The sequence below is a fragment of the Psammomys obesus genome, unplaced genomic scaffold (genome assembly GCF_907164565.1).
Source record: "Psammomys obesus unplaced genomic scaffold, mPsaObe1.curated_primary_1811, whole genome shotgun sequence".
Lineage (NCBI taxonomy): Eukaryota > Metazoa > Chordata > Mammalia > Rodentia > Muridae > Psammomys > Psammomys obesus.
The window spans coordinates 3,958,713-3,970,826 of NW_026590905.1; the positions used below are offsets into that span (position 1 = coordinate 3,958,713).

The 12,114-nt window shown below is 49.2% G+C and overlaps 2 protein-coding genes across 2 annotated transcripts in view; both read left to right on the forward strand.

Moving 5' to 3' along the window:
- The first annotated feature begins 125 nt into the window (after positions 1-125).
- Foxm1 (forkhead box M1) lies at positions 126-3,076 on the forward strand. The gene is made up of 3 exons (XM_055609386.1): positions 126-239; positions 762-831; positions 1,010-3,076. The coding sequence occupies exons 1-3, from the start codon at positions 177-179 to the stop codon at positions 2,194-2,196; spliced, it is 1,320 nt and encodes a 439-aa protein (XP_055465361.1). The 5' UTR covers positions 126-176; the 3' UTR covers positions 2,197-3,076.
- A 687-nt stretch (positions 3,077-3,763) lies between these two features.
- Tex52 (testis expressed 52) overlaps positions 3,764-12,114 on the forward strand; it is a 9,354-nt gene continuing 1,003 nt past the window's right edge. Inside the window, exons 1-2 of the mRNA XM_055609399.1 lie at positions 3,764-3,841; positions 7,719-8,266. Of these exons, the coding sequence (XP_055465374.1) occupies positions 3,764-3,841; positions 7,719-8,266 (626 nt within the window). The remainder of the gene's footprint in view (positions 3,842-7,718; positions 8,267-12,114) is intronic.

The window sequence follows — 12,114 nt, forward strand, 5'->3', positions numbered from 1 at the left end:
AAAAAAAAAAAGTTGTTTTGGGAACTTCTAAGTGCTCATAAGGATGCTGTTGCTGTACTGTTCTTCTGGAAGGAACCATTATCCATGGTATCCCTTGGAACCCATCAAATAGGTTTCTTCCTAGTCTGGGTAGATTGACCACATTGGTGGTAACTTCATCTCATTTCTCTCCCTCGATGCCTGGCCGCCACCAGCCACTGGAACCAGGGTCTCCACAATCGCCCGAGCACTTGGAATCAGTAAGATTCTTTTCCTCTGGCTCGGGGCTTGGCCTTATCTCCCTTCACTGCTCAGCATGGCTTTAGTGGGCAGAGAAGCTGTGATGTGGGGAGGGGACTGTGTTTGGCCCTGTGGCTGCCAGCCCTAAACACAGCCCCATAAAGGTGTGCTGAGCAGAGCAAAGTGGGCACGGCAGGACCCGCCATTGCAAGAACAAGTGCATGGCATGGGCCTGGCAGGCAGTGGCAGCGGCAGCGGCCGATTCTCTCAGCCTGGCTTTTCTTTGTCTCTTGGATAGTTACCGCACTTCCCTGGGGGTGGTGAGGACTGTGGGTAAGGTGTAGCACCGTCACGCCCTCACCTGTCTGTTGCTGTCCACCTTTCCCCTAAGCATGGCTTGATAGATCGTACCTACCTGCATCCATCATTCAAACCAGCTTTTCTTTCTGGGTTGTTAGGCCAATTGGATCCGCTCAGGTTGGTGGGGTTCTGCTTCTCCCCTTATCTTACTAGTCCAGCTTTCTTTCTCTCCCCACGAGCAGCAGCAGAAACGACCCAATCCTGAGCTCCGTAGAAATATGACCATCAAAACTGAACTCCCGATGGGCGCCCGTGAGTATGAGAGTGGGCCTCAGACCCGCCCAATCCTGGTTCTGGCTCCTGTCTTCGAGTTATGCCTCTAACTCAGGAAGGGATTTGAGCCCGTAGTCTAGCAGAGCTCCTGGAGTGGGAAGCAGGAGACCCTACTGCTACTACTGATCTCCCTGTGAACTTTCCTGCTTCCTCCTAGGTCGAAAGATGAAGCCACTGCTCCCGAGGGTCAGCTCATACCTGGTGCCCATCCAGTTCCCAGTGAACCAGTCCCTGGTACTGCAGCCCTCGGTGAAGGTGCCATTGCCTCTGGCGGCTTCACTTATGAGCTCAGAACTCGCCCGTCACAGCAAGCGAGTACGCATCGCGCCCAAGGTGCTGCTAGCCAGTGAAGGGATAGCCCCACTTCCTGCTGCAGAACCCATGAAGGAGGAGAAACCCCTGCTCGGCGAAGGGTTGCTGCCTCTGCTTCCAATTCAGTCTATTAAGGAGGAAGAAATCCAGCCTGGGGAGGAGAGGCCTATCAAAGTGGAGAGCCCGCCCTTGGAAGAGTGGCCCTCTCCGTGTGCGTCCCTGAAGGAGGAACTATCCAACTCCTGGGAAGACTCCTCCTGCTCTCCTACCCCGAAGCCCAAGAAGTCCTACTGTGGGCTCAAGTCCCCAACCCGGTGCGTCTCAGAAATGCTGGTGACTAAGCGGAGAGAGAAGAGGGAGGTGAGCCGGTCTCGGAGGAAACAGCACCTCCGGCCTCCCTGTCTGGATGAGCCTGAACTGCTCTTCTCAGAGGACCCCAGCACCTTGCGACCAGCCATGGAACCCCTCCTCCTGGCAGAGTCTTCAGAGCCTACGCCCCAGCTCAGCTGCCCTCCCGAGGAAGGAGGACCTTTCAAGACCCCCATCAAGGAGACCTTGCCCGTCTCCTCCACTCCTAGCAAGTCTGTGCTCTCCAGAGACCCTGAGTCCTGGAGGCTCACATCCCCAGCCAAGGTTGGGGGCTTAGATTTCAGCCCAGTACGAACCCCCCAGGGCGCCTTTGGTCCCCTGCCTGACTCCCTGGGGCTGATGGAGCTGAATACCACACCTCTGAAAAGTGTTCCCCTCTTTGACTCGCCCAGGGAGCTCCTCAACTCAGAACCCTTTGACCTCGCCTCTGACCCGTTCAGCAGCTCTCCGCCCCCACATCTGGAGGTCCCCAAGCCAGGTTCCCCTGAGCCACAGGCTCCCAGCCTCTCGGCCAACCGTTCTCTCACAGAAGGCCTGGTCCTGGACACAATGAATGACAGCCTCAGCAAGATCCTTCTAGACATCAGTTTCCCCGGCCTGGAGGACGACCCTCTAGGCCCCGACAACATCAACTGGTCTCATTTCATCCCCGAGTTGAGATAGAGGCAAGGCCTTGCCCTTGCTGTTCAATGCCTGCTATCCTGGCACTTGTGTGGCTGGATAGTGCAGGCTCAGTGTACCCCAAGCCGTCTGAGGGAAGCTGTCAGGCAAGGGCCGAGCTGTGCCCCTTGACCTAATTATGCCAAGATGATAGTCACATCTAAGCCACTGCTGGGACCTATGCAAGCAATAGGTCTGAGTCCTCCTCTCTCTGCTGGCAACTGAATGGTGGGTGTGCCGAAAGCAGTGATGATCAGGAAGTGTCCATTAGTGATCCACTGCTCCTGGCAGAATGTCCTCGTAAATGGTGTAAGTCCCCCAAATTGTCCTCTAATTATAAGCGTAAGCTTATCTCCTTAGATTATTACCCAGAGACTGCCAGGCTGGGTAGGGTCACAAGGGGTTGCACTTAGCTTCTGCTTGCGGCCTTTGCGGGAAGGGCCTGCGGGGCAGTTTCTTCCACACTTGTGGGTTCTGCTGTAGGCTTCTGCGCATACAGGTTGGCTTGCCAGGATCCCGCTTACTGCCCTTTCCTCGCAGCTCCCCATGTTTCCAAGCCAGTGGTCCTGCAAGAAGAAATCCTGGTGTAAAAGCATATTGGATTTGGGTGTAGGGGGACAGGTGCGCCTGAAGCAAAGCATGAGTTCCGTTAGGTGTTTCTCTGACAGTGTTCCTAACCATGCCAGGGAGTGTAGCATTGAGAACTCAGACTGAAGCCTGAGGAGGAGGAAGGGACCCCTGGCTTCCTTAGCCTACACCTGTGCTATACAAAGAGCCACCCTAAGTCCCCCCCTCTCTCTCCCCCCTCCCCCGTACAAGCTAGCACACGAACACTACTGTAACTACCTACTGAATAAAACACAGGTGGCACTGCTGGTCTGAAGGAACTGAATGCGGGGTGATGGTGGAGCCTGGAGATGATGGGCAGGGCCGTACTTGCTGCATAGGCCTTTCACAGATGTTTCCTCCCACAGTCTTTTCTGACTCTGAAATTGCCAGTTTTGTCTGATGTGATGATTCATATCTATAGTCTTAGCCTTTAAGAGGTAGAGGCAGGAGGATCAGCCAGTCTAGCTACGAGAGATCCTGTCTCCCACAGTGTTAATTTTTCCCTCCTGCCCCATTGCACTGCCCACCTCTTTCCTGCTGACATTGTTCCATGGGACCAGAAACAACAGCAGTTGTCCTCCATTTCCCTCCCATTCCATTCAACATTCCAGCCAGAAAGCTGGGCCCATTGCACACGTCTCATTACCACCTCTGTCCCTGCCCCAAGCCTGGGAGGCAGCCTACTTCCTCCTCTGGAGCCTTCCCAGGCAAGGCCCTCCCAGGAGCTGCTCCTGTTTCCATGCTTTGTAACCAGAACGGAGAGAGCACTGCCCCCTCTCTACCTCACCAGAAAAGCATCAGGGACTTCAGAGCCTCCCAGGACAGGCCAGGGCCTCCCCCAAGCGCCACCACCAAGTAAACATCACCATAGCAACCCTAGCAAGTCTAGCAGCTAATAATGGCAACAAAGAGGGCTTTCCCCCAAAGCCTCCCCCTCCTGGCTCTGTGGCTCAGAGGAAGAATGACCACCAGCTTGAAAAGATCCCTCCAAAAGCCCAACACGAGTGAGGTGTCACATGTCAGAGAGCCTTTCCTGAAGGTACAGTGGGGGCCCAACTCCACAGCCAGCCTTTCAGGTTGTACTGAGCAATCTGGTACATGAGCTGTCTTCTGCCTTCATCCTGTGGTACCCTGAATTTGGAGCTCAGAAAAGAAAGGAGGAACCTGCCTAGCAGGTTGAAGAGGCCTTCTCTAAAGGGCTTGGGACCAAAAATGCTTAGCTTTGGGATTTCTTTTTTGGGTTTCGGAGTATTTGTGTGCATGTCGTGAATTATCTTGGGAAAGGACCCAAAACTTTACGTGAAATTCCTTTATGTTTTATATGTACCTTATACACAGCCTGAAGGTGAGTTAATGCATGCAATATTGTTAGGATGTCTGTGAAATTAGCCGAGGCTAATCAAAAAGGCGTTTTCCACTTGCGAAACCATGCCTTTGTCCAGGAAAAAGTAACATTTTTCAGCATCTATGATCTTGCATCTTCAGGTTTTAGGGTGCTTGTTTTTGTTTAGTTGAGGCAGTCTTACTATGTAGTCCTGGCTAACCTGATACGATTAGCCTGCAGTAGCCCTGCCTTAACCTCCCCAGGGGCTGGTATTATAGATCTGTGCCGTCATGCCCAGTTCTAATTTTGTTTGACTTTATTTTTGAGGCAGAACCTCCCTGTGTATCCCTGGTTGAAGTGCATACCTAGACCAGGTTACTGTGGAACCTACAGAGATCTGCCTCTATCTGCTAACTGGAGTTACTAGCACGCATAGTCACGCCTGGGAGAGACGAGACAGGCCTCGTCAGCTCTCAGAACTTCCCTCTAGGGCTACTCTTGTAGGAAAGACTTAGGAAATTAGTACAGTGATTTTAGCATTCATCAGCCTGGTCCACCCAGGTTACAAACGAGCTTGTGTCTCACAAAATCACAAGGAAGGAAGGAAAAAAAGACTAAACATACAAGCAAGCCAGCAGGATAGCTGAGGTGGTAAGGACACTTGCTGTGCCTGACTGCCTCAGCGCCAGCTCAAGAATCCACATGGCAGAAGAACAGTTCCTACAAGCTGCCCTCAGACTCTTGCATGCATGCTATGATGTGCATGTATGTGCACATACTGTAGGTGTTTTGTTTTTAATTTTAGAGAAATATGAGTAAGGGGATGATGCTAAAGAAACTAGTAGGGTTTTGGAGGAAAGGCCTACAGCGGGTGAGAGGAAGGAACACTTTAAAAAGACATTTCTGTGCTGGTCAGATGATAAGCAAGCCCTTGGCCATGGTTCACATAGCTAAGGGTACTGAGTTTGAACACAGCTCAAATCTGAGCTCTCCCACTCATGAGACCTTGTGTAGGTTCCTCAGTGTAGCAGGGTCTTTCTACATCTGACATAGGGACATCGTTGCCAATTGTGCTTGTTGGTTTTCTACTGCTGAGACGAAATACTGGTGCTAACTCAAAAGAGGAAAGGTTCACTGGGTCTCATGGTAGAGGCTTCTCAGCGTGTGGCCATTTGGCCTTGTTGCTCTGGACCTGTGAGGCAACAGGTGGGGAAGAGCATGGCAAAGGAGCTGTTCACCTCATGGGTACCCAAAAGCAAAGAGGCAGGAAGAGCCCTGGGTCCCACAGTTCCCCTTAAAAGCCCCCAGTAGTCTAACTTCTATTAGGCTCTCAACCTATCTTCTACTGCCTCAGTAGAATCAGTCAGTCCTCAGACTGGAACCCAGCCTTTTACATGAGCCTCCTCTTTTTTTTTTTTTTTTTTTTTGGTTTATTATGTATACAGTGTTATGACTGCATGCACTCCTGCACGCCAGAAGGGGGCACCAGATCCTACTATAGATGGTTATGAGCCACCATGTGGATGCTGGGAATGGAACTCAGGATTTCTTTACAGGAGCCTTTGAGGGACGATAGCAGAGGGATGTTTGTTCGTGGGGGTGTAGGGAACAGAGCACAGAGAAGGTAGGGAAAGAACATTCTAGATAGCTTTCTAGATCAACTGACCTAATGAGAAATGAGGGGAAAGTGCCGATGACAGAACAGGTAAGAAGTGTACTCTGGGATAGAAAGCCACCTGGCCCTTGTTTTGGGAGACTTCCTAGGATGTCTCCAGGACCATGAACAAGGGAAGGTAGGCTTCTAGAATGGCTGGCATGAGTCATCCCCTAGGTCTGATGCATCTACAGGGATACATATGAGGACATCAGAATGGAGGTGAGTGTGAAGACTGAAAGTTGGGGCCAGTGGGGTGACTCAAGGGCGTTTGCCCCTGAAACCTGAACCCGAGTTCAGTTCCCTAGAGCGCATGGTGAAGGAGAGAAGTGACATCTGTAAGTTCTGACTTCCACAATCACCCCATAACACCCACAAATACACACTAAATAAAAATTTTAAGCAAGTTGGGGCTAAAGAGATGTTCAGAGTTTAAGAGCACTGGTTGCTCTTCTAGGGGACCTAGTCCCCAGCAACTACCTACATGGTGGCTCATAACCATCTCTTAACTCCAGTTCCAGGGGATTTGATGCCTTTTCCTGGCCTCCTTTGGCACTGGGCTTATTTGTTGCACACAGATATATACATAGGCAAGACATGCAGACACCGAGCTTTTTAAAAAAGATAAATTATATATATGTATGTGTATCTATATATCTCACCCCCCCCCCCCAAGACAAGGTTTCTCTGTGCAGCCCTGCCTGTCCTGGAACTCATTTTGTAGACCAGGCTGGCCTCAAACCCTGAGATCCACCTGCCTCTGCCTCTGCCTCTGCCTCTGCCTCTGGCGGGATCAAAAGTGTGTGTCACCACCCCCAGCTTTTATATTTAAGTTTTAAAGAGTGAAAATTGAGAGAAAATGGGAGCTCAAAACAAAAATATCAATGAAAAAGGAATGTGATTTGGTAAGTATGGAAATGACTTGGAGGATAGTGCAGTAACTTCTGGGTTGTGGCAATTGTCTTGTTGAAACAAAGTACCTGACAAAGCAAAGATTGTTTTGGCTCAGTTCAGGTCTCTAGTCTATCATGGCGGGAGCTTGAGGCAGCTGTGCACAGTGTTGGCCAGAAGCAAAGAGATAAATGCTAATGCTCAACTTGCTTTCGACTTTTTATTCCCTTCAAGACCCCTGCCATCGCATGGTGGTACCAGAGTCAATGTGGCTCTTTCCACCTCAGTTGACCTAATCTAGATAATCCGTTTCACACATGCCAGAGGCACGCAGCATCCTGTGTGAGTAACCTGTCAAGCCGACAATGTGAAAAGGGACGGAGACATCTCAGTTTGTAAAGCCTGAGGGCCAGAGTTCATTCCTGACAAGTCATATTAAGGAAGAAGAAGAAAAAAAACTTTGCATGGGGCTAGAGAAATGGTTCAGTGGTTTAGAACATTTGCTGCTCTGACAGAGGACCTGTGTTAGATTCCCAACACCCACATGGCAGCTCACAACCATCTTTAACACCAAGCACACGCATGGTACACGTATTTGTTGGCAAAACATACATATAAAATAAGTATTTTTACAAGTTTTTTTTAAATTTCTCATGGTAATACTTATAATCCGAGGGTTGGCCTTTGGGGTGGGGAGAGGTGAATTCTTGAGTTTTGATGGCTAATGGCCAGTCCATGTAGCCAGATCAATAATTCCCAGACCAGTGAGAGATGACCTGTCTCAAAAACAAAAAAAAACCCAAGATGGATGAAGGTTGTCTCCTGACTTACACACACACACACACACACACACACACACACACACACACTCTTCTCATAGAGTGGGAATGGAGAGATGCCTCCTTGTGGGGGGTCATCTACGTTCTGATGAGTCCTGGATTGGAGAAGGCTGGCAGCTTGTGCCTAGGAAGGAGAGCAGAATACCTCTCCAGCATCCTGGTCCTCTGCTGGCACAGCCATTCTAGGCTCCCTTTCGTGTCTCCCTAGATGGTCCATGCCAGAGAACCCTTCCCAACCCACCAGACCTGGACTCAGCGTGAATTCCTTCTCCCCAGAGAGGCCAAGTTGACAGGCTTCACCCAGCAAGCCTTCCACAAGCTGGTCCAGAAGCAGCCACCATGCACAGACATGAAGTCTATGGTGCACCACCAGGTAATCTCTCCTCGGAAGGATGCAGCCCAGCACTCCTGGGGCTTTCACACATGGCTCGACGTGGGACGTTTGCCTGCCCTCTTCCCCAGCAGGCCGGACAAACCCTATGACAGCAATGTCTGGCGCTGTCTGACTCACACCAATGTCCAGAGCCTCCCTCCGGCACAGACTACCATCCCTCCTCCCTCCAGGCTGGGCCGCCACAGCTTCTTGACCTTCATCAATGCTACCCCAATCTTCGTGGACAAGAACAGGAAGAACCAGGTGATTGCAAGAACAGTGAAAGAACTGAAGGAGGTGAAGAAACTCAAGCTGAGAAGCGAACTAAGGGCCCCTCCACTCGACATCTATGGCAATATTCTTCCCCCACCAAACTTCAAGATGTAAGCTCACCCCTTCTCAGGCCGTGATACTTCCCATGTTCATGTGCTCCCCACCCTCACACCCCAACTTCTTCCCATTCCTGTTTCTGGTATCTAATTTGCTTCTCCAGCTTTCTCCAGCTATGGTTACCTGCGCCTTTTTCTTTTGTGGAGCTGGGACCTATGGCCTTGCAAATACTTTGCAAGTGTTCTGCCATGGAGCCATACTCCCAACTGCCTCCTGAAAGTAGCTGGCTACATGATGTGCACACAGGAAACATAGCCAGTAGAAGAGCACTTTATTATTTAAAAATGGCGAGGGTGTACTATGAATTTAACATTTGCTTGGCCTAGAGATACTGAGAAGTGTAATTTAGTTTCTGCCTTCAACAGATGGGAAGGGACAGCTACCAAAACCATACTGTACCTTGTAAAGCACCCATAGTGTGCATGTGTGAGAGAGAGAAAGACAGAGTCACTATTACATGTATTTTGTTTTATTGAGGCAGGATCTCACTATGTAATCTAGGCTAGCCTTGATTGGCAATTCTCCTGCCTTAGCCTCTTGAGTGCTAGGATTACATATGTATGCCATCATGGCTGGCTGGCATTTTTTTTTTCTTTTTTAGGTTTTTTAATTATGTGTTATGGGTGTTTTGCCTGTATGTATGTCTGTACACCACAAGCATGCCTAATGGCCGAGGAAGCCAGAAACAGCCATTGGATCGCCTGGAGCGAGCCTTTCAGACAGTTGAGAGCAGCTGTGTGGATGCTGGGAATTGAACCTGAGCCCCCTGGGAGAGCAGCTAGTGCTCTTAACCACTGAAACATCTCTCTCCAGGCCCCCTCTTCTTTCTTTCTTTCATTTCTTTCTCTTCTATTCTTTCCTTTTTTTTTTTTTTTTTCTTCTTCTCAAGACAGGGTTTCTCTGTATAGCCTTGGCTGTCCTGGATTCACTTTGTAGACCAGGCTGGCCTCAAACTCACAGCCATCTCTGCCTGCCTCTGTCTCCCTGAGCAATGGGATTAAAGGTGTGTGCCACCACCCCTGGCTTCTTTTCCTTTTTTTAACAAGAAGGAGAATACAGAAATGTATTACATGCCCAAGGCACAAGAATACTAAATCTTTCTTCTAAAGGTGGAGTCTCATGTAGCCAAGACTGGTCTTGAAGTGCTGAAATTATAGACATAGACTGCTGCATCTGGCCCGCAAATTCCATTATGAATGGAGAAAGCAAAAATGAAATGTGGGGTCAGAACAAGGTCCGGGGATGAGATGGGTTGCCAGTATGTAAAAGAACCAAACCAGGACTTCAGAGCACAGCTCAGTGGGGGTTATTTGCATGCTCAGGGCCTTGGGTTCTCTCCTTCACACAGAAAAGAAAAGAAATATGGGAGAAAGACAATGAACCAAAGTTAGACGTTATCTTAGGGGGGAGGGGGAATTCATGAGGTGCCACCTCTCCCTCCCTGAGTTATTAGTAACTAGTGACGGCTCCCAGAGGAGAGATTTCCTTCAAGGATGTAGCCAGGGGAAGGCGCCCAGGCTCATGCTCCTAATGAAACACGTTGGATCATACACGTTGGTTGGGAAGAAGAAAGGGGTCCCTAGGAAAGGAGAACAAGAAAAGGTAATGAGAGTGAATATGATCAAGGTACATTATATACAGGACTAACAACGGAATCCATTATGTATAACATATGATAATTAAAAACATTAGAAATTTGATGTTAAGAAATTCATAGGCAGGCAGGACTACTGTGGGCTAGAGAGTCCCCCTCCACCCCTTGAAGTTTAACGGAGAAAACAGGGTTAAGGCCAGAAGGTTTGAAGGCCTTTAGAAGATTACAGAGGAGGGGATTGAACCATGCAGGCCCAGCTGGAATGACCCCAGCAGAGACAGACATTAGAGCTGTTTGAGAATTATATAGTTCCTCCCATGCCTGTCCCTCACAGGGATGGGTGCATGTGAGTGTGTGTGTGTGTATGGGTGTGTCTGTGTGAGTGTGTCTCTGTGTATATGTGTGCATGTGAGTCTATGTCTGTGTGTGTGTACACAGGTGCTCACGGAGGCCAGAAAGGGACATCGGATCCCTTGGAGCTGGAGTTCACTGGCTTTTGTGAGCCCCTCACATAGTTGCTGGGATCTGAACCCTGCTCTTCTGATAGAGCACTAAGGCCTCTTGACCACTGAGCCATCTCTCCAGCCCTAAGAGAATTTTCTTTTTTAAACAGGGTCTCTCTGTAGCCTTGGCTGGCCTGGAAACTCAGTGCTAGGAGGAAAGGTGTGTGCCACCACACCTAGGGACTTGTAGTGAAAAAAAAAACGAAACAATGAAAGCAGTGAAGCTTGGGACTGCAGCTCAGGGCCAGGACACTTGTCTAGCATGTCCAAGGCCAGGCTCTGCCTCCAGCTCTTGCACAAGCAGGCACGTGGAGATGGCCCAGCTGGCAAGCACCAGGACCTGAGTTTGACTCCTCGGCACCTGTGCGGAAAGAGCTGGGCACAGCCATGCATGCCTGTGACCCCAGCAATGTCGGGGGGATAGAGACAGGCAGATTTTGGGAGCTCACTGGCCAGTTAGCCTAGCTGAAATGTTAAGTTTCAGATTCGGGGAGAGACCCTGTCTTAAGAAGGCAGAAGGCGATGGCTTCCTCTAGCCTCTGCACCAGCAGCTGTACACACACATATGCACACAGCACATACATGTACCAAACACATGTGTTTCTATCCACAAATACTTTTTAAAATATGGCACCAATGGCTGGTGACTTTTCGAGATGAGGATCCTGGCTTCCTGTCCATACATGAAGACTACTGGTAACTAATGTGTATCACTCAGGCTATTCAGAAAGATTCACAGTTGTGTGGGACACACCCATAATTCTGGCACTTGGGAGAGACTAGGAAAAATCAGGAGTTCAAGGCCATCTCTGACTACATACAAAGTTTGAGGCCAGCCTGGGCTACAGGAGACCCTCTTTCAAAAAAGAGGGTGGGTAGGTACCTAAGCTCAGTTAGTTGGGAGAGTACTCACCTAGCATGCACAGAGTCCTGGGTTCTATGCCCAGCACCACACAAACTGGACATGAGCCAGGTTCCATGAGATTCTATCTTAATCCGTAGGACTCTGGATAGAAACTCAAGGTCTTGTACATGTTTGGCAAGTTTTCTACTGCTGGGCTGCATCCCTGGGGAACTTTTCAAAATATAACATGGGTGAGGGCATGGCTCAGGAATATAGTTCCTTGCCTACCATGAAAGAGGCTCTAAATTCCAATTCTGCACCAATGATAATTCATAATAAATAATAATAAAAACAACTTTCTGGGGTGATTCTCATGTGTAGCTGTAGCTGAACTACACAAATACTCAAATAAACCAAAAGCAGCAAACAAGAATACCTGCTGAACCAGGCATAGAGCCTGTTGAAGGACAGAAAATCTGTTAATATTCAACCGTGTTGTTTTCTTTCTAAGTCAATTTGCTACTGTTCAATTTAACACTACAGGCTGACCAAGAAGAGGAAGTTACCTCCGGTGCTGCGGTGTTCCCATCTGGACTGCACTGGTAGAAAAGATGTGAAGGACATCTGGAATCTAGATAAAATCATAACAAAGTCAGGCATGGTGGCACAACCCTGTGATCTTAGCACTCTGAAGGTGGAGGCAAGAGGATCTCGAGATGGAGACGGGCATGGACCACTGATGCGGAAAGAAGATTGAAGGAAGCAAAGAGCCAATAATCGGGTTGGGGTGTAACTCGGTGGTGGAATGCTTGCCAAGCACTTGTAAGGCCCTGGGTTCGATCCCTAGCACCCCATATATATATATATATATATATATATATATATATATATATATATATA